Source organism: Oncorhynchus masou, chromosome 22 (genome assembly GCF_036934945.1).
Source record: "Oncorhynchus masou masou isolate Uvic2021 chromosome 22, UVic_Omas_1.1, whole genome shotgun sequence".
NCBI lineage: Eukaryota > Metazoa > Chordata > Actinopteri > Salmoniformes > Salmonidae > Oncorhynchus > Oncorhynchus masou.
Genome location: NC_088233.1, coordinates 49,670,077 through 49,693,392, shown reverse-complemented (window position 1 = coordinate 49,693,392; position 23,316 = coordinate 49,670,077). Strand labels below are relative to the sequence as shown.

Below are 23,316 nucleotides of genomic sequence, written 5' to 3'. Positions count from 1 at the left end.
ATCGGACCTGTCTGAAATGAAAATGGATGGCTCTCCATTTTGTTTTTTACCTGAACCCTCCCTAAATGCTTGAAAAAAGACAACTGTCCCTCCCCAACTGACCCTTCCCTATACCCCAAAATAATAATTAATATGTAAAGTGGATAGCAGAGAACTGTCTACCCTCACTTCTTGGACAGACCAGAGCCTTAGATATGCAGTTTTAGAAACGGTTCTTCGTCCTGTAAGCATCACATGGCAACGCAGGAATTTTGGTATTGCAAAGGGTTACAGGCCACAAGGTTGTGTGTTCGCAGTCCACTGTGGACGAGTATGGTTGGAAATATATAATTTATAGTAAAAGCATAAATCTATCATCGTATTTGCAGGGCCGAGGAAAACCAATGCCCTTTATAAAATATGTAATTCAATTCAACGTCATTTTACCTGAATAATCTTTTATACCACACAAATGACTGGCTAAAAATGGACAGAGAGGCCTATGTGCTCATCTTATCATATTTGTCAAATCAGTATGTCTTGTTTTCAACGAAGCTGTCCCTGTTTGCAAATAATTTAATCCGAGACGTCATTAGGAATCTGATCATGGTACTTTAAAAAATTAGGCCTACCTTTCCACCCCAGAGAGAGAAGGCCTACCGACACATTAAAATGTAAGCTTTAACTAATGGCTACTCTTCTTCCGTGGCTTAATCCAATGAGAGAAGGTCACAAGTGTTTCCCTAAAAGCTGTCTGGGTTTAAACATCTTCTATTGTACAGAAAGTGAATAGCTTAATCAATTGATAGTGAAAGAATTTGATTACTTCCCAAGCATTTTTTGTTTCCCTGCTATAGTGGGTTGTAGCTCAGCCTCTGAATGTCATGTAAATTACACAATGATATCCCCATATGCATCGGGAGCCACTTCTTTCCCGGTTATTTTACAACTTGTTTCTATCATAAAGCATTACGTGCCAAAGCGCTCTTTATAGTTCACTTTATATAATCAGATATGTTTTATTTTCTTAACTTAAGCTAATAAGGGGTAGGTTAATAAAAAAAGTAGGCCTATGGCATACCCCATCAAAACAGTGCAAAGTGAGGAATTGACCGACAAATCTATGGAATGAGCCTATAGCCTCATTTTGTCTGTCAAACAGGTTGGCCTACTACCTTAGTTCTTAAATGGGGACAAATAGGCTCCAACACAAAGCCCTCTTGTTGTTTAGTAATGTCTAATTAAAATGAAGACAGTTTTTAATTAATTATGCCTACTCGAATTTGCTTACTTTCAGCACCATTTCCGATCGATTGGACCACGGCCATTGGTTAGGCAGCACACAATAAAAGTATTTGATCAGCAAGAGCAGGCCAGGGCTCAGGGTTGAAATATCCATTGCGGTATGTAATGAAGCTTTGCTGCTGGGATGGTGTAAATAAAGCTATCTTAGAAAATATAACTATGCTCTGTGCTTATCCAAGCATGAACTTCGAAGCCTATAGCAGCGTTTCTCCAAACTCGGTCCTCGGAATCTCAAGGGGGGCACGTTTTGTATTTTGCCCTAACACTACACAACTGATTCAAATAATCCACGCTTGTTGAGGAGTTCATTATTTGAATCAGCTGTGTACTGCTAGGATGATAAACAAAACGTGCACCTCTTGTGGTCCGAGGACTGAGTTTGAGAAACTCTAGTTTATAGGTTATGGATTATTTGATTGAGACCCCACTAAATAGCCTATAGGTGCACTTGGTATTGCGCATCCAGCGGAGAATCAGCGATGAGGGTCGGCAGCGGGCACACATCTATGTAGCCTAATGAGCAACTAAATCTAAAACACTGGAAAACATTGACATTTCATCAATTACAAATTACATGACCCTCCCTTGGACTCGATTGAAACAATATTAAACCTTCCCCTGGACTGGAATTTAAAAAACATGACCCCCATTTACTGCAGGTATCCATTGTGTACATTTCAATCCATCCCTAACCCATGCAAGTTGATTGCAATTTGGAACATTCGTGTGTAGCCTACAGCCATATGCGCATTGTTGAGCTTATAATATGAAGAAATAAAACGTTGTCAACATTTTTAAGATAAATGGTCAGATCTGTTGCATCGGCCTCTTTGCTTTTTAAAAACATTTTTGAATGTGCAGTGGTTGTATGAGTTTTGGTCTGTGGTCCTAGAACTGTTTGAACGCATAAATATTTTTTATCGTCCCAGGGATGACGGGACGCCCTTAATTTCGAGCCCTGTAAGGAATTGTTTTATAAAGACATAAAAAGTATTTAGTCGTGTTGCAAAACTTTATAGGCTATCAAGGGGGGGGGGGAGCAACCATCCTACCAAGAGAGCCTAAAAAGGAGTGTTGTATTTTGAGAATGGCTTGAATATGCAAAGAAGCCACAGACAGTGTAGCCTACATGTTCTTCTGATTCTCTATGGTAAAAAAGAAAGTAATGCATTTTATGTTGTGAAGTGGCATCGTACAATGTTGTAATAATGGTGTCACAGACCTTTTTTAGGGGGGGGACAAGTGGCCTCTCAAAAGTTAATGTCAAACCCTGATTTCTTTCCTGCTATACTTTCCTGTGTGGCAAGATTCAAATCTCTAATGATCTCATTATAGTTTATCTTGGTATGTTAAGAGCTTCTAACTGCAAAATTTTCACACATTTTCTCTTCTCTTTACAGGGCAACAATGTGGGTTACTGGGAAGGGGATACCGAGAAGACCCTAAAGCTGCTGTAACCCTTCTCCCACTGCCTCCAGTAGTCTGAGAAGGTCAGACTTAACTGTGGTGCGCCTGGGCCGCTGGCACTAAGATGTCCCTAAGCAGTGGCACTGCAGGCGGGAAAGGTGTGGACTCTAATGCGGTGGACACTTATGACAGCGGTGATGAATGGGATATAGGTGTTGGCAATCTGATCATTGACCTTGACGCAGACCTAGAAAAGGACAAACTTGAGATGTCTGGCACTAAAGACGGTGGGGGCATGGCTGCCCCTCCCAGCGCTGTAGCAGCTCTACCCGACAACATCAAATTTGTTAGCCCCGTACTCGCTGCTCAAGGCAAAGAGAGTAAACCCAAATCCAAGCGAAGTAAGAACTCAAAGGAAAGTGGCAAGGCCTCGGTTACAGATGGGGCCAAGAAAGACGCCCAGGTGCGAACCCAGGGCGAGGTTATGGGATCCGGCATTGGCACAGGTCCCACAACAAACACCAACTCTGGAAAGGGTGCTGAGAAGAGCAGCAAAGCCTCCCGTAATGTTCCTAGTGGAAAGAAAGACAAGGAGGTGGGCTCTGGGAAAAGTAAGAAGGAGAAAAGTGAAGTTGTGGCTACAGGAGTGGCTAATACTGAGAAGGAGATAGGTGCCCCAAATCTGCCTTTGGGGGGCCCTCGTAGTGTCCCATTTGAGGGTACGCAAAATACAGACTTGGCTGTGGCCGAACCACTTGGGAATATCGCCCTGGATTCCACAGGGATTGCAGTACCACCGTTAGCAATTAAAAGTGATCCAGAAGAGATGGACAACAGTGAATGCAGAAACCTGAAGAAAGTGAAAAGTGAAAAGGTAAGTAACAAGCTGTCTTGTCTTCGATTTTGTGCTTGGCTGCTGTTAAGTCAACTGCTTTGAACTATAGCAGATGCTGTCTGTTTGTTTGCTGCTGGAATATTAGCATATCTAGCTCGCCTTGACAAGTGATTTATTACATTTTAATGTAGCACTTTGCTTTCAAATTGAGTGAGCTACAAACGTAATCTGGTTCTCTGTGTGGGGGATAAGAGCTTTGTACTGTCTCGAAACCTCTCATGTAATCACTGAATTTGATGGGTGTGTTAAGTAGTGCATGAGGCTCCATCTTAACACTAATGGCTCCTCAGGGGACTTTCACACTGCTGTACTCACCCCATAGCCCAGAAACAAGTGAAGTATGTTATGCAAGACCCAACATAAGCGTCAGTCTGTACCACTACATATCGCAGATGCCTGTCCTTTTATGTATGCCAGTCATTTCAACAATGGGTTACTGCTCAGACCCTTCACTGCCATTAGTAAAAGGCCTGAGCAGTAACACAGGCACCTGTTTTCGAACCTTCTAGAAGATGTTCTCAGGCACTCAAATGGGCAGTCTTGTTTTTACACAAGTTGTTTGTCGACATAGTGGGGGGAGGAGAGGGTGGTGGTGGAAGGCTTCAGCGTGTCGGATGCCAAAAATGTGACAAACCTGAGTACTGCTGCTCTCTGATAAGGTTTCTGACAGAGACGCTGGAGAGTATTGACAAGCCATCTCTAGAAGAGGCCTTGCACCAAGAGATCAGTTACAATTGTCAGCCATATGTCACCGCCATACGCTGAGACAAAAGTGAAGCTCCAGGGGCAGTGTTGGACGTCTTGTTCTGGCAGCAGATTTTTTTTTGGTGTGGGGGGGGGCACTTTCCACATTTTCCAGCCTGCAGTTAGTTAGCTGGGGGGCACTTTCAGGGTAGAGTGACCCAGTAGACATAATTACTGGCTACTCTTCTCCATGTCATCTTGATAGTATGCTTTTCAAAGTCTTCATCGGATGGAACTTGGTAAGATCGTCAGGAAAAGGTATCAAAGTTTCTTTCGCTATGAGCTGTGTGATAGCTGCTTCTGCTGTATAGAATAGGACATCCATCCGTATTCCATTGAGAGGGTTTTCTGCTTATCTCCGGAGCTTGGGGAGTGCTGAACTCTGTGGCGGGAGGTTTCATGTGTCATCTTGCTCCATTTTCAACCTCTATCATTCAATGGTAGGGGGCATTCAGTTCAACTCATTCTCGCTGTGTCTGTCTTGGGTGGGGGAGAAGGAGAGGAAGCTGTTTACCCCCTCTGTGAGGATCATGCTGGCAGGCCAGGAAATCCTGCGACTAAAGGACAAGATATCTCTGTCGTCTGTCTAGGGTCAATAAGTCATCCTTTGTTTAGACACATTAAAGGCTTGGTCGCATTAAAATTACACTATTCCTTAGCAAAAAACATGGTATCATCCTGTGTGGCCCTTAAGATCTCATCAATAGGCCATTTCTGACATTATGTAGTTGTCAGCAGCTGACACTGGCTAACGGCACCCATTCTACAGTCATGACCTTCACATGCCTTTCCTGTTTGGACAACACAGGGAATTTGCAGTGCCCTGTACAGGCATTAACCTCAGTGATGGTGATTGCATGTTTCCACTGTGTCAGAGATGGAATTACTTGAGGTGAATGAGAAACTCTTTTTGAAATCCCTCGTAATCCGCATTTGACGATTATTTTAATGTCTCCTGGTTGTCTACAGTCTCTCGTTTCTTTAGACAATATAGGCTGTGATAAAAACCTCATCACTTACTTAATTACACTTTTTCCTACCAAGTGCCCTGCTGTAAAATGGGGATCATTCTACCACAAAAAGTTCTGCATATTACAGACGGTCCAAACTGATGCTAACATGAGGGATGCGCCAGAAAATGTAGACAGACTTTAATGAGACTTTTAATTACAGAAATATTGCGCACCGCACATCACCGACCTTGAATCTGAGTGGCGGTGGTCAACATTTTGAAACTATTTAGCCATACATTTAATTGTTTAAAACTCAGACGTTTTATGTCATTCGATGAAGCATGTCTTACCTTGGTTTTCAAATCAATTATTGTATTGTACTGCAGCCAAAGGCATAATCGTACTCATATAAGAGAGTGAACATTATTTATAATAAGGGTGAGATGGAGAAAATCGGACCTGTCTGAAATGAAAATGGATGGCCCTCCATTTTGTTTTTTACCTGAACCCTCCTTAAATGCTTGAAAAAAGGCAACTGTCCCTCCCCAACTGACCCTTCCCTATACCCCAAAATAATAATTAATATGTTAAGTGGATAGCAGAGAACTGTCTACCCTCACTTCTTGGACAGACCAGAGCCTTAGATATGCAGTTTTAGAAACGATTCTTCGTCCTTTTTCCTACTAAGCGCCCTGCCGTAAAATGGGGTTCATTCTACCACAAAAAGTTCTGCATTTGCTTGCACCATGCTCTAAACATGGCATTTAAAATTGACTGTGGCCCATGGTAGTTGGCCTTTCCTTAAAGTTCAGGAGTTGAAATTTGATTTCTGGAAGTCAAGTGAGCTTCTGTTGCCAATAGGCTACCTCCTCATTAATTAGCAAATGCAAGTGGTTTCTGTAATTTCCCAGCTAAATGCCAAGCTCACAAAGAATGAGCCTTCATTTTGAATCAGCACCAGACACCTTCCTCACTGCCAGTTACCGTAACCTGCGTAGAGATCAATGGACTCTACTGTAGCGAAAGTGCTGTATGCACAAGGGGTTTAAAGCTTTCTAGCATTCCTCTCTCAGCAGTGAATCCAGACATGATTTATTTAGACAAATTTCAAACAATTTTACTTTCTTATTCCGCTGCAAAGTTTGATTGATAGTCAGTCAGGGCTCAGGTTTCTCATCCAGTCTTTATTAGACTGTCTATATTTTCACTCCTTGAATTAACTCCTGGAGCAGTGGTTTTAATGAATAGGTATTTTTGGATCTCTTTCTCTCTCTTTTCCCACTTCTTTCTCTCGAGTGTGGAGTATTCTGTAGGGAATGTGTCTGGGTGTAAGCAGCGCCTGTGAAATGTCAGGCTCCAGCGCTCTCACAGTCAAATCCAGGGCCTTATAGCGTGACGGGAGGTCTCCTGTGCACCTGGGAGCAGCCCTTCTCTTCTCGATAGTTTCATATTTATTTTTTTCTCTTTCACTCTCTCACTGCCCATGGTGACTTATGACTGGTGCTATTGTATTACAACTCAGGTTAGTCAGGGCTGTGCAAACGGGGAGGAGGGGTGGCGCAGGGAGAGACACAACTTGGACTCTCTCCCATTTCCGTGTCGGTTTCTCTGAATCCATCCTATCAGGTGGCTGGGGGGACTGGTTTTGCAATCTTTCTGTTTTCTCTGCATCCCGGCGACCTTGTCGGAATACGGGTTCTGGGTTTAACCTCTTACATCTATGGGGGCGCTATTTCATTATTGGATAAAAAAACGTGCCCGTTTTAAGCGCAATATTTTGTCACAAAAAGATGCTCGACTATGCATATAATTGGTAGCTTTCGAAAGAAAACACTCTGACGTGTCCAGAACTACCAAGATATTTTCTGTGCGTGCCCTAGAACGTGAGCTTCAGGCAAAACCAAGATGAGACGGCATCCAGGAAATGAGCAGGATTTTTGAGGCTCTGTTTTCCATTGTCTCCTTATATGGCTGTGAATGCAAGAGGAGTGAGTCAACCCTTTCTGTCGTTTCCCCAAGGTGTCTGCAGCATTGTACGTATTTGTAGGCAGATCATTGGAAGATTGACCATAAGAGACCACATTTACCAGGTGTCCGCCCGGTGTCCTGCGCCGAAATTGGTGCGCAAAAGTCAGCTGCCAGTATTTTTCCATGCGATTCAGAGAGGAAAGCAAGCTTCCACGAACGATATATCAATGAAGAGATATGTGAAAAAACACCTTGAGGATTGATTACAAACAACGTTTGCCATGTTTCGGTCGATATTATGTAGTTAATTCGGAAAAAGTTTTACGTTGTAGGTGACTGAATTTTCGGTTCGTTTCGGTAGCCAGATGCAATGTAGAAAACGGAACGATTTCTCCTACACACAGACGCTTTCAGGAAAAACTGCGCATTTGGTATGTAACTGAGAGTCTCCTCATTGAAAACATCAGAAGCTCTTCAAAGGTAAATTATTTTATTTATTTGGTTATCTGGTTTTTGTGAAAATGTTGCGTGCTAAATGCTACTCAAAATGCTATGCTAGCTTTGCATACTCTTACACAAATTAGTCAATTTCTATGGTTCAAAAGCATATTTTGAAAATCTGAGATGACAGTGTTGTTAAGAAAAGGCTAAGCTTGAGAGCAGACGCATTATTTTCATTTTATTTGCGATTTTCAGAAATCGTTAACGTTGCGTTATGCTAATGAGCCTGAGGCTTTAGTCACGATCCCGGATCCGGGATGGGGAGTTCCAAGAGGTCACTAACCTTTGATGATCTTCATCAGATGACACTCATAGGACTTCATGTTACACAATACATGTATGTTTTGTTCTATAAAGTTCATATTTATATTTTAAAAAATCTCAGTATACGCGTTATGTTCAGTAGTTCAAAAACATCCGGTGATTTTGCAGAGAGCCACATCAATTTACAGAAATACTCATTATAAACGTTGATGAAAATACAAGTGTTATGCATGGAACTTTAGATACACTTCTCCTTAATGCAACCGCTGTGTCAGATTTCAAAAAAGCTTTACGGAAAAAGCAAACCATGCAATAATCTGAGTACGGCGCTCAGAGACCAAACAAGCCAAAAATATATCTGCCATATTGTGCAGTCAACAGAAGTCAGAAATAACATTATAAATATTCACTTACCTTTGATGATCTTCATCAGAATGCACTCCCAGGAATCCCAGTTCCACAATAAATGTTTGATTTGTTCGATAATGTCCATCATTTATGTTCAAATAGCTACTTTTGTTAGCACGTTTTGTAAACAAATCCAAACTCACGAAGCGCGTTCACTAGGAGCAGACGAAATGTCAAAAAGTTCCGTTACAGTCCGCAGAAACTTATCAAGCGATGTATAGAATCAATGTTTAGGTTGTTTTTAACCCAAATCTTCAATAATGTTCCAACCGGAGAATTCCTTTGTCTTCAGAAATGCAATGGAACGCGAGCTAACTCTCACGTGAATGAGTGTCACATACTTGTGGCACTCTGCCAGACCACTGACTCAAAGAGCTCTTATGAGCCCCTCCTTTACAATAGAAGCATCAAACAAGGTTCTGAAGACTGTTGACATCTAGTGGAAGCCTTAGAAAGTGCAACATGACTTATATCCCACCTTCTTCAATAAGGAATGAGTTGGAAAAACGACCAACATCAGATTTCCCACTTCCTGGTTGGATTTTTTCTCAGGTTTTTTTGTTCTGTTATACTCACAGACATCATTCAAACAGTTTTAGAAACTTCAGAGTGTTCTATCCAAATATAATAATAATATGCATATATTAGTGACTGAGACTGAGTAGCAGATATTTTACTCTGGGCACCTTATTCATCCAAGCTACTCAATACTGCCCCCAGCCATAAGAAGTTAAACTCTAGTTTTCAGCCATTGTGTACGTGTGTGTATTTTCTATGCTACCCAGACGGGGAAAGGTTGTGCTGTACCACAACCCTTGTTTCCTTCTCCACAGTAACAACATATAGCAGAGCTCCAGTGGAATGCATGCCTGCACTAGAGGCCTGCATCATGAAAAATGTCATCATTGCGATGGGGTTGACATTTTTCATGATGCGTTTGGGAGTGGAAGGTCAGGCAGACAATTTTGTGATTTAAAATGTTTGTTGTTCCACAGATTATTTGTGAACGGCCGTCTTTTTGCTTTGTATGGCGTTAGCCTACCGATTGTATTAAAAGCATACCTTTGTTGCGTTATTGACACACACTCAGAATTCGCTGCTTTACGTCAGGTTGCCTAGCTCTCTTCTTCGTTGGGCGTGTGAGAACAAGTGTGCCTAGTATATGTGCGGTCTCAATTAAATAGAGTAGGCTGCCCGTACGTGGTTGGAGAATCACGTGTCCGTTATCTTTCCAAGGAAATGAAAGTAAATATGATTCAACTGTAAACTATACTACAGTGCCTGTCAATAAATATTGATAATGGAAAGTGGAGTGAGGTCAACCAGCATTAGTCGAGGTGCAATCAAAAATCGTCATTGAAAAGGTAAAGGCGTGAATAGGCTACCATGGTGAGGGAGCTTTGCGCATTTTTGATTGTCAATAAATATTGATGACCCATTTATTTGTCTCTGTCTGCTAATCGTCCTCCTAAAAAGTAGGATATATCCTATATGCAAAACGTGTCCGCTTTCTCCGCTTTTTATGTTGTGGCAGCCATGCTGGCTAAGTGTGCCTTGAATTCTAAATATTTCACAGACAGTGTCACTAGCAAAGCACCATCACATCACCACTTCCATGCTTCACGGTGGGAACCACACATGCAGAGATCATCCGTTCATCTACTCTGCGTCTCACAAAGACATGGCGGTTGAAACCAAAGATCTCAAATTTGGACTGATCAGACCAAAGGACAGACATTAAATCCACTGATTTAATGTCCACTGCTTGTGTTTCTTGGCCCAAGCCAGTCTGTTATTCTTAATGATGTCCTTTAGTAGTGGTTTCTTTGCAGCAATCCGATCATGAAGGCCTGATTCATGCAGTCTCCTCTGAACAGTTGATGTTGAGATGTGCCTGTTACTTGAACTCTGTGAAGCATTTATTTGGACTGTAATGTCTGAGGCTGGTAAGTCTAATGAACATATCCTCTGCAGCAGAGGTAACTCTGGGTCTCCCTTTCCTGTGGCGGTCCTCATGAGAGCCAGTTTCAACTTTCAAACTTTCAAATTTCTTGACATTTTCCGCATTGACTGACCTTCATGTCTTAAAGTAATGATGGACTGTTGATTCTCTTTGCTTATTTGAGCTGTTCTTGCCATAATATGGACTTGGTCTTTTACCAAATAGGGCCATCTTTTGTATACCACCCCTAACTTGTCACAACTGATTGACTCTGACATTAAGAAAAGAAATGCCACAAATGTACTTTTAACAAGGCACACATGTTAATTGAAATGCATTCCCGGTGACTACCTCATGAAGCTGGTTGAGTTTGCAAAGCTGTCATCAAGGCAAAGGGTGGCTACTTTGAAGAATTGTTAAATATATTTTGATTTGTATAACACTTGATTGCTACATTATTCCATATGCGTTATTTCATAGTTGGGATGTCTTCATTATTATTCTACAATGTAGAAAATAGTAAAAAAATAAAGAAAAATTAGTAGGTGTGTCAACTTTTGACTTGTACTGTATGCCTAAAATAACATTGTGGGACTGGTGTTCAGGACCAGTTCTTGCAGTAGCGGGTGAGAGTCTGACAGAAAGCCAGCAAGTGTGAGCGGGTGCATTATGAGAGGCTGCGGGATGCGGCATGAATAAATCAGTCCCGCACAGACCTCTGGTCTGCACCATCAGACAGAGCCACAGCCATAGCTTTGAGAACAGAGCCGAACAATAACTAGCTTAACTAATAACTAACACCAACTGAAATTGTATTTTTGCTCGCGGAGGAGCAGGGAGACAGACTAAAATAGTATAAGCCTAGGCACACACCCACCAGCACTAGCACACTTGAACTCAGCGTAGCAGGGACACACTATCTCTCTCATTCACGCACACGCCCTCAGAGGAAATGAACCCTTTTTAATCTGAAATCTCCCTTGTGATCTAGTAGGGTTAGCCCTCACATTAGAACAGCCTCTGACTCGTGTTTCTCTTTCAGTCCATACTCCCTCTCCTCCGCTCCTCTGTCAAGGTGTGTAATCCCAAAGACGGGGGTTGTGTGTAGAGAACAGACCCACCATTCGTTTTCCAGCCATCTGTTCCGAGATGCCTGAGTAACATTCTGATTACTGCAGAAAACTAGGCAGCAAACTGGGCAGACAAAGCTCGCCTCTTATGTTCCAATCTCGTTGAGCTCTCAAATGGCCACCCCACGCGTCTACTGGAAGGGCAGTGCCTTCTCCCTGTCTGGCTGCAGTTGAACAGCGATTCCTCTTCATCAACTAACGGCTAGTTCCGGCACTCACACCGGGCTTTTATACAGCCTTGCATTCATAGCCGTCAAAGTCAAACGGGAGAAGTAGACGCACATTTCTCACGTCAGACTCCATGGGAGACGTTTCCGTTTGTCATGTTCAGTGTCATTTTAAAACGATAAGCAGCCTTTCCTACCCACAGATCACAAGCTATAATGCCACCACCATCGCAGTCCCTTTTCAGAGAATGTAAAACGGCCTCATTGTGATCGGTGCAGGCTGTCTCCCTTTTTTGTGTAACACAGTTCAGCCCCAAATCGGAATCATTGAAGTGGATGCCTGTCTTGAAGTTGAGTGTTTGTGACTTCCTTTGAAACGGGGTGGCGGATAATTGAAAACACATAAAGAAAAAGCAGGGCCTGTGCCAAGTTCTCCTTTTCTGGCGAGCTGCTCTCGTTGATGGAACCGTTTCAATCAACTTTCCAACCATGCCATGGTCCACTCAAGATCGAACCAGCAGTCAGCTGCTCTGCATTAAACATGGATCACATCCATAGCTGCGATTCTTTCAGCATTTCGTCATTTCTACACATCAGTCATTTTGGTCAAAATAATGTTAGTATTTTAAGTCTGCCAGATAAAAACAAATACTTGCCTCAGTTGGCCTTTTCAGCTTAAAATGGATTATAGATTGATGAAATCAAACAGCCTTTCTGAAAAAAGAAATGGGAAAACACCAAAGCTAGCTCTCTGCCCCAAGGAGAAGTAGTTGCTTGTTTTAGAGCAGTGTTTCTTTTTGTCTATTTGAAAATGAGTTTGGCTGTGCAGTACCTACAAGATGCTGCCAAGACAGACTTGTCGCGATGCCAGATTTTTTTTTACTTCAATAACGATCCCAGGTTTAGTGTCACAATATTCAATACAATCACGATACTCAATACCAAAATGATACCAGAACTAAAAAAAGGCGTATTAGCCAAAGTCACAGAATGATACTTGATCCAGACAGATACTGTGCCTCCAGAAAGTATTCATACCCCTTGACTTATTTCACATTGTGTTGTATTACAGCCTGAATTCAAAATTGATAAAATATTTTTTTTCTCACCCATCTACACAACACCCCATAATGACAAAGTGAAAACGTTTTTATTTATTTTTTGCTAATTTTATTGAAAATGAAATATCTCATTATATCAAATATCTCATTTACATAAATATTCACAGCCCTGAGTCAGTATTTTTGTAGAAGCACAGTTGGGATGATTATAGCTGTGATTCTTTCTGGGAAAGTCTCTAAGATGTTGCACCTGGATTGTGCAACATTTGCCCATTTTATTATTTTCATAATATTTCAAGCTCTGTCAAAATTGTTGTTGATCATTGCTAGACAACCATTTTCAGGTCTTACAATAGACTGTCAAGTAGATTTAAGTAAAACTCGGCCACTCAGGAACATTCCCTGTCTTCTTGGTATGCAAGTACAGCGTAGACTTGGCCTTGTATTTTCGGTTATTGTCCTGCTGAAAGTACATTTGACCGGCAACATTTCAATTTACCGGACATTTGAGAAATCTACCGGACCCATATGCATTGAGTTCGTAACCTGATTAGTGCGGGCATCCACGGTGCTCAGAATGACAGAAATCTCATTTAGATTATGGTAATTAATATTAAAAGAACATGCAAGTCAAGGATGCAACAATGTGCGGTCCTTCTTACTGAATTCTCATTTGCACTTTGAAAAAGATGGTAGAATTAGGCTTGGGTGGAATCCAGATACGTTCATACCGACCTTGTGCCACACTGGGATATTCGGTAATACCGGCACTAAACACAAGGGCGCTGTTTTCAATCCCCACTGGTACTGTGTAAAACCGGAGGTGAGCAATGCTAATAAGTACAAAACTATGTAAAATCCCACAGAGAATGCTAACTAAATGTTAATGATCACATTGTGAACATTTTAGACAGTGTCTGACCTAAACAATAAAAGTAACAAAAAAATGCTACATAGTGAATGCTTGATATTGGAATAAGCTAACCATTTAGCTAGATAAAGAACTAGCTACTAAATTAGCAAACCAAATGCACAACTGCAATACATTTAGCACATTTTAAACAGTTAACTTAATAGTTATAAGATAACTAGCTAGAAAACATTTAGTTGTGAATTCCATACTGTAATTAGATCACCTTGCGCAAGCTGCACAACAGTGAGTGACTCACAAGGCTCCGGTCTCTCGCCGTTGTCCCCTGACTTTTTCTAAATACCCCTGTATACTGTATATACGGTACACCGCCCAAGCCTAGTTAGAATAACGAACAACAAAATCACTGGCCTATATCAACATGGAGGACCAAAGCTGCCATAATTAGAATTAAATTAATAAATACATAAATGCACACATACAGTGCATTCAGAAAGTATTCAGACCCCTTGACTTTTTTCCAAATGTTGCTACATTACAGCTGTATTCTAAAATAAATAAAAACACTTTTCCCCCCTCAATCTACACACAATACCCCATAATGACAAACCGAACATTATATAAAAAAAAATATTTTGCCAATTTATAAAAATAAATAAATACATACCTTATTTACATACGTATTCATGCTATGAGACTCTAAATTGAGGTCTGGTGCATCCTGTTTCATTGATCATCCTTGAGATGTTTTTAGAACTTGATTGGAGTCCACCTGTGGTAAATTCAATTCATTGGACATGATTTGATTGGTCCCCAAGAACACAGGGGCCTCCAGCATTCTTTAATGGAAGAAGTGTGGGACCACCAAGACTCTTCCTAGAGCTGGCCGCCCGGCAAGACTTCAGACTTCCTTTGTGCTCTGATAAAACCAAGATTGAACTCTTTGGCCTGAATGCCAAAGAGTTCAATGTTCGGAGGAAACAGTGAAGCATGGTGGTGGAAGCATCATGACTTGGATGTTTTTCAGGGACTGGGAGACTAGTCAGGATCGAGGGAAAGCTGAGCAGAGCAAAGTACAGAGAGATCCTTGATGAAAACCTGCTCCAGAAAGCTCAGGACCTCAGACCAGGGTGAAGGTTCACCTTCCAATGGGACAACGACCCTAAGCACATAGCCAAGACAATGCAGGAGTGACTTCGGGACAAGTCTCTGAATGTCCTGGAGTAACCCAGCCAGAGTCCAGACTTGAACCCTATAGAACATCAAAAATAGATGTGCAGTGTCACAACCCCATCCAACCTGACAGAGCTTGAGAGGATCTGCAGAGAAGAATGGGAGAAACTCCCCAAATACAGGTGCGCTAAGCTTGTAGCGTCATACCCAAGAAGACTGTAATAGCTGCCAAAGGTGCTTCAAGAAAGTACTGAGTAAAGGGTCTGAATACTTATGTAAAAATGTTTTGTTTTTTAAAATGTTTTTTGTATACATTTACTAAAATTCTAAAAACCTGTTTTTGCTTTGTCATTATGGGGTATTATTATTTTACTTTCCGAATGCAGTGTCGATGGATAAATAAATGCACAAATAGAAAAAGAAATGGATAAATGATTGCACACAAGTAGATGATTATTAAATAATTAATCCCACTTTACATTCCATGCATTGATATTTCAATAATCTCAATAATATTTCAATAATCAATGATATGATATTTCAATAATCTCAATAATAATGAGGTGCCAAAAGTATGTGGGTGCTATCTAACACACCATTGGTTGATCGTATGCATTTGCCTGGGCTGCGTTCAGTATGACAGAACGTGTTTAGGACATTATTTCACATTGACCCCCCCCCAAAACAATAATGTGTAGCACATATAGCTATGTCTCAATACAATGTATCTTTTTTGTGGCAAATTGTTTATCAAATCTATTATATGCTGGTCTCCTGAGTGGCGCAGTGGTCTAAGACACTGCATCTCAGTGCAAGAGGCATCACTGCAGTACCTGGTTCGGATCCAGGCTGCATCATTGGGAGTCGCATAGGGCGGCGCACAGTTGACCCAGCATCGTCCGGGTTTGGCCCTGTGTAGGCCGTCATTGTAAATAAGAATTTGTTCTAAACTGACATGCCTAGTTTAATAAAGATTATATTTAAAAATAAATGTGCCTCACGTGTACCATAAAAAGAACAAATGGAACATTGGCCTTGCTTGACGTAGATAGGGGTGAACAGTTTTGGCTGTGTTACAAGTGGGTTGCTTTTGACAATAAGGCATCGGACTACAGCCATATAGTTTTGAACCTAGAAGAAGACCAAGGGACAAGGAGTCGACTGGGATGGGCGAGAGAAATGTCCAGTTGTCCAGAAAAGCATGGTAAGCTAATGTTACCGAGTTTCAAGCTAGCTAGCTTGGCTATAAAGTCGAGTTGGCTAGCTAGCTGCGTTTTACAGCCAGACTCGGTTTTACACATAGCTAGCTAGCTAGATAATGAACTAATTGCAATTATCAGAAACCATTATTATCTAGGCAGCTAAATATCTGTCATATGTAAAGCAAGCAGAATCGTGACATGTCAGAAGCAATGCATGTTGGCCAGCTCACGTTAATTAGATCACTCATTAAGCAATAGAGTGGATACTTAATTAATAAGCTAGCAGCTAGCTAACTACAGCCAAGTAAAGAGGAGCATGTTGTCATGACGGAGTAAATCACCTATGAGAAGCTTGCCAAAGTACGGTTTGGCCACAATAGGGGAATTTACTGGTCGCCTTAGCAACTGTTAGTGAGATGGTGCAATAAAATATAAATAATATCTTAGGTAGCTATAAATTCAAATCAAATCAAATTTTATTTGTCACATACACATGGTTAGCAGATGTTAATGCGAGTGTAGCGAAATGTTTGTGCTTCCAGTTCCGACAATGCAGTAATAACCAACAAGTAATCTAACTAACAATTCCAAAACTAATTTCTTATATACAGTGTAAGGGGATAAAGAATATGTACATAAAGATATGAATGAGTGATGGTGCAGAGCAGCATAGGCAAGATACAGTAGATGGTATCGAGTACAGTATATACATATGAGATGAGTATGTAAACAAAGTGGCATAGTTAAAGTGGCTAGTGATACATGTATTACAGAAGGATGCAGTGGATGATAGAGTACAGTATATACGTATACATATGAGATGAATAATGTAGGGTATGTAAACATTATATTATGTAGCATTGTTTAAAGTGGCTAGTGATATATTTTACATCCTTCCCATCAATTCCCATTATTAAAGTGGCTGGAGTTGAGTCAGCGTGTTGGCAGCAGCCACTCAATGTTAGTGGTTGCTGTTTAACAGTCTGATGGCCTTGAGATAGTCAGTCTTTCAGTCTCTCGGTCCCAGCTTTGATGCACCTGTACTGACCTCGCCTTCTGGATGATAGCGGGGTGAACAGGCAGTGGCTCGGGTGGGTGTTGTCCTTGATGATCTTTATGGCCTTCCTGTAACATCGGGTGGTGTAGGTGTCCTGGAGGGCAGGTAGTTTGCCCCCGGTGATACGTTGTGCAGACCTCACTACCCTCTGGAGAGCCTTACGGTTGTGGGCGGAGCTACTGTTCCATCGATGTGGATAGGGGGGTGTTCCCTCTGCTGTTTCCTGAAGTCCACAATCATCTCCTTAGTTTTGTTGACGTTGAGTGTGAGGTTATTGTCCCGTCACCACACTCTGAGGGCCCTCACTTCCTCCCTGTAGGCCGTCTCGTCGTTGTTAGTAATCAAGCCTACCACTGTTGTGTCGTCCGCAAACTTGATGATTGAGTTGGAGGTGTGCGTTGCCGCGCAGTCGTGGGTGAACAGGGAGTACAGAGGAAAGTGCTCAGAACGCACCCTTGTGGGGCCCCAGTGTTGAGGATCAGCGGGGTGGAGATGTTTTTGCCTACCCTCACCACCTGGGGGCGGCCCGTCAGGAAGTCCAGGACCCAGTTGCACAGGGCGGTGTCGAGACCCAGGGTCTCGAGCTTGATGACGAGCTTGGAGGGTACTATGGTGTTAAATGCCGAGCTGTAGTCGACGAACAGCATTCTCACATAGGTATTCCTCTTGTCCAGATGGGTTAGGGCAGTGTGCAGTGTGGTTGAGATTGCGTCGTCTGTGGACCTATTTGGGCGGTAAGCATATTGGAGTGGGTCTAGGGTGTCAGGTAGGTTTGAGGTGATATGGTCCTTGACTAGTCTCTCAAAGCACTTCATGATGACGGAAGTGAGTGCTACGGGGCGGTAGTCGTTTAGCTCAGTTACCTTAGCTTTCTTGGGAACAGGAACAATGGTGTCCCTCTTGAAGCATGTGGGAACAGCAGACTGGTATAGGGATTGATTGATTATGTCTGTGAACACACCAGCCAGCTGGTCTGCGCATGCTCTGAGGGCGCGGCTGGGGATGCCGTCTGGGCAGACTAAATAACTTTTTTTGCCCGCTTTGAGGACAATACAGTGCCACTGACACGGCCTGCAACGGAAACATGCGGTCTCTCCTTCACTGCAGCCTTGCGAGGGTTAACACGTTTAAATGTTTTACTCACCTCGGCTGCAGTGAAGGAGAGACCGCATGTTTCCGTTGCAGGCCGTGTCAGTGGCACTGTATTGTCCTCAAAGCGGGCAAAAAAGTTATTTAGTCTGCCTGGGAGCAAGACATCCTGGTCCGTGACTGAGCTGGATTTCTTCTTATAGTCCATGATTGACTGTAGACCCTGCCACATACCTCTTGTGTCTGAGCCGTTGAATTGAGATTCTACTTTGTCTCTATACTGACGCTTAGCTTGTTTGATAGCCTTACGGAGGGAATAGCTGCACTGTTTGTATTCGGTCATATTATCAGTCACCTTGCCCTGATTAAAAGCAGTGGTTCGCTCTTTCAGTTTCACGCGAATGCTGCCATCAATCCACGGTTTCTGGTTAGGGAATGTTTTAATCGTTGCTATGGGAACGATATCTTCAACGCACGTTCTAATGAACTCGCACACCGAATCAGCGTATTCGTCAATGTTGTTGCCTGACGCAATACGAAACATGTCCCAGTCCACGTGATGGAAGCAGACTTGGAGTGTGGAATCAGCTTGGTCGGACCAGCGTTGAACAGACCTCAGCGTGGGAGCTTCTTGTTTCAGTTTCTGTCTGTAGGCAGGGATCAGCAAAATGGAGTCGTGGTCAGCTTTTCTGTGTAATTTGCCATGTAATTTGTCATAACCATTGTCACAAAATGGCATGCATACTTATAATCAGATCTATCACAGACATGTGAAATAGGCATACTAATATAGGAATCCTAAGTACAGGTACCATTTTCATGTTAAAACCTCTTAGAGCTCCCCCACCAACTTTGTGTAATTTCCGCCTGAAGACATACCCAAATCTAACAGCCTGTAGCTCAGGCACAGAACCAAGGATATGCATATTCTTGGTACCATTTGCATATTCTTGGTACCATTTGAAAGAAAACACTCTGAAGTTTGTGTAAATGTGAATTGAATGTAGGAGAATATAGGATGTAGGAGAATATAACACAATAGATCTGATTTAGATAACCATACGTTTTTTTCCATTGTTTTTTCATTTTTAGTTTTGTATCTTTAAAATGAACAAGATAAAACAAACATTCAGATAGGATGATGGGGACAATTTCAGTGAAAAATATAAGAGGGCAAAGTTTCAGAATGATAACTTCCAAAAAGAGTGTGCTACATGACATTTATCATGAAGTCACCCAGGTGTCCCACACAAGGAGCCCAAATGTATCCAAGTGGCCAAATTGGTGAAGGTATACATTTTGAAACAAATTACAAAATACCAAAATGGTATTATAAAACATTCCATTTTTTTGGGGATGTTTAATAACATGGGTAACTATTTATACACTTTCAATATTTGGAAGACCCTCAGTCCTCTATCAAATCTATTTATATAGCCCCAGCCTAAAACCCCAAACAGCAAGCAATGCAGGTGTAGGAGCACGGTGGCTAGGAAAAACTCCCTAGAAAGGCAAAAACCTAGGAAGAAACCTAGAGAGGAACCAGGCTATGGGGGTGGCCCGTCCTCTTCTGGCTGTGCCGGGTGGAGATCACAGTGGTTGTAGAGGGTGCAACAGGACGGCACCTCGAGTAAAAATGAACAGTTTAGGGTTCCATAGCCGCAGGCAGAACAGTTGAAACTGGAACAACAGCAAGGCCAGGTGGACTGGGGACAGCAAGGAGTCATCATGCCAGGTAGTCCTGACTCATGGTCCTAGGGCTCAGGTCCTCCGAGAGAGAAAGAGAGAATTAGAGAGGGCATACTTAAATTCACACAGGACACCGGCTAAGACTCCCATTCGGAGTCAGTGTCACTGTGAAAGAAAATGTTCAGTTAGAATAGTTTCACATGAGCCCTTATTCAACAGGTATAATAAACAGATATATATATATATGGAGTACAGGTTACATAAGGTTGAATATATTATTATGACCTGCTAGATCTACTGTCTCTTTTATATTATGACAGACCAGCTAGATCTACTGTCTCCATTTCACTTTGGCCATTGTTGTGGGCCTGCCCTCCCCTCAACAGCCTCAAATAGGCTATTTCATGTGGGTTGGGGTGGGGCGGCAGACACACGCATCTCACATTTCATGGCATAACATGTTTATATATTGCTTGTAAAATGTTTAAAAAATCACATATTTTATATTATTAATTTCAAACAAGGGCATTAGCATGATAAGAACTTACCAGTCCAAAACAATGTCCTCTCCCGTTCAAAAAATATCCCTCCACAACCGCTAAATGAATCGTCCTACAACAATCTCTGTCTCACTTTCCCAATCAATTTATTCTAAAATTGTGTGTACATCTGTATATCTAGGCTTAGACTTAGCTTTCCCTGACTTGATATATAAACAGCTGAATCTGCGCGTTTACCAAACAATGCAGTGCGTAATATGTGTTTCTCCTTCCAGTATTTAACTTCAATAGCGAGTGACTCTCTTTACGCTGGATTACTACATGGGTTGGTCTTGCAACACTTAAACTTGACCTATTGCCGTTTACCTCAGCTCATTGGCTATCTACCCAGCTCGATTTCAAGACGATCAGTGGTCATTGGGTTAAAAGACAGGCAGTCAACGAAACAGCGGGCAAATCATTGGTGCACAATGATGTCATGACTTGTTGTCTTCAAATCGGTTTCTTTCAGTCAATACGTCCCGCGAAATGGCCCATCACGTTTGATTATGTTACAAACCAACCAGTTGATTGCAGTGAAACCAAACATGACTGGAAAAGTCACGTTCTGTGTGGGTTATTTACCATGTAGCATGCTTCTGTCTATAACATAAGCTGCTTAGTATGTGTGGATTAATCCTTTCTACCAAGGTTTGTTTTTTTTAAGATATCATGAAGCACTGAAAATGTGTTGCTGGACTACTTTCTGGAGAACGATCGTGCCACGCTGACTCTGATTCTGAAAATGAATCAGACAATGAGGAAATCCCTGATTTAGGTAAAGACATGTTAATTGAACCAGACATTGTAGAGGCTTCTGATGACAGTGGTGGGGGAAGAAACGGTGTCAATGTCATTGAAGAAGTTGAGAGTTTTGAAATCAGTAGAATGCACAGTGGAAGTAGAGAGATGGTTGCCAAATGTAAAAGAGTCCTAAATAGAACACAGAAGGCTGTTGTAATCCGGAGACAGGTGCTTTCTACATATTCAAACTAAGGGCAAACATTGTATACATGACAGAGTGAGAGGTGTTCATCCATGTTATACAGGTAAGAGTCTAGCTACATTTTCAGGTATTATACATTTCAAATTTTGTCAGAAGGTTGCTTTCATTGCATGTTAAAGCGTACTGTTAGCTAGCGAAAGTTAGCTGGCTGGCTAGCTAGCTAACTTTACATATGATCTGTGTAGTAATAATATTTGTATATCAGAAACCATTTGCATTGCTAGTAATAGCCTAATGTTAGCTAGCTAGCTAACATTGAACCTAGTTGGTTAACTTCTTGAAACTCCCCATCCCGGATCCGGGTTTGTGACTAAAGCCTCAGGCTCATTAGCATAACGCAACGTTAACGATTTCTGAAAATCGCAAATAAAATGAAAATAATGCGTCTGCTCTCAAGCTTAGCCTTTTCTTAACAACACTGTCATCTCAGATTTTCAAAATATGCTTTTGAACCATAGAAATTGACTAATTTGTGTAAGAGTATGCAAAGCTAGCATAGCATTTTGAGTAGCATTTAGCACGCAACATTTTCACAAAAACCAGATAACCAAATAAATAAAATCATTTACCTTTTGAAGAGCTTCTGATGTTTTCAATGAGGAGACTCTCATTTACATACCAAATGCGCAGTTTTTCCTGAAAGCGTCTGTGTGTAGGAGAAATCGTTCCGTTTTCTACATTGCGTCTGGCTACCGAAACGAACCGAAAATTCAGTCACCTACAACTTAAAACTTTTTCCGGATTAACTACATAATATCGACCGAAACATGGCAAACGTTGTTTGGAATCAATCCTCAAGGTGTTTTTTCACATATCTCTTCATTGATATGCAGTTCATGGAAGCTTGCTTTCCTCTCTGTATCGCATGGAAAAATACTGGCAGGTGACTTTTGCGCACCAATTTCGGCGCAGGACACCGGGCGGACACCTGGTAAATGTGGTCTCTTATGGTCAATCTTCCAATGATCTGCCCACAAATACGTCACAATGCTGCAGACACCTTGGGGAAACGACAGAAAGGGTTGACTCACTCCTCTCGCATTCACAGCCATATAAGGAGACAATGGAAAACAGAGCCATCTCATCTTGGTTTTGCCTGAAGCTCACGTTCTAGGGCACGCACAGAGAATATCTTGGTATTTCTGGACACGTCAGAGTGTTTTCTTTCGAATGGTATCAATTATATGCATAGTCAAGCATCTTTTTGTGACAAAATATCTTGTTTAAAACGGGAACGTTTTTCATCCAAAAATGAAATAGCGCCCCCATAGATGTAAGAGGTTAACTCTAACTACCTGCAGTATTGCCGCATTCAAAACAACTGAAAACTCTGAAGAATACGAGGTCAAATCATGACATCAGTGATCTTTAAGTTGGAAAGTCGTAGCTTTAGAAAGATGCCCGAGTTGATGAGTTGGAATTCCGAGTTGGATGACCGATTCTTTTTAAAAATAAAATATTTGTAAAAATTCCCCATTCCAAGCTCCTTTTGTTTTTGTTGCATTCCCCAGTTGTTTTGAACAAACTGAAGTCAGATTTCCGAGTTCCCTGTTGTTTTAAACGCGGCATTAGAGTTGGGATTTTGGTTCATTGTTTAGCTAGCTAGCTACACGTCTAAACAAAATAATCCACTATGCAAGTAACCATTTATTTCACTGTCCTGTTTACACCTTCTGTATCCTGTGCATGTGAAAAGTAAACTTTGATTTTATTTAATAGTGTGTGTGTTTACCAGAGATGGTAATGGAAGAACAACATGACCTGCACCAAAATCAAATTAGGAGATAGGCCAAGGACTAGATAAAGACTACTTTTAATCTTAATCTTTGGTTGTTTGCTACACTGTGAATCATTAGAGATGGGTGGGGCTAATGCTTAAGAGGGTGTGAACGATGCTGAATGGGTGTAGACAAAGAAGAGCTCTCCAGTACGTGTAACACATTCACAGGCCATTTTCTCTAAAGTG

The 23,316-nt window shown here is 41.7% G+C and overlaps 1 protein-coding gene across 2 annotated transcripts in view; it reads left to right on the top strand.

Annotated features, from left to right (window-relative positions):
* znf609a (zinc finger protein 609a) overlaps positions 1–23,316 on the top strand; it is a 179,914-nt gene that overhangs the window by 75,303 nt on the left and 81,295 nt on the right. For both annotated transcript variants that reach the window (XM_064930479.1, XM_064930480.1), the window contains exon 2: positions 2,685–3,565. In XM_064930479.1, the coding sequence (XP_064786551.1) occupies positions 2,816–3,565 (750 nt within the window). In that variant the 5' untranslated portion in view covers positions 2,685–2,815. The remainder of the gene's footprint in view (positions 1–2,684; positions 3,566–23,316) is intronic.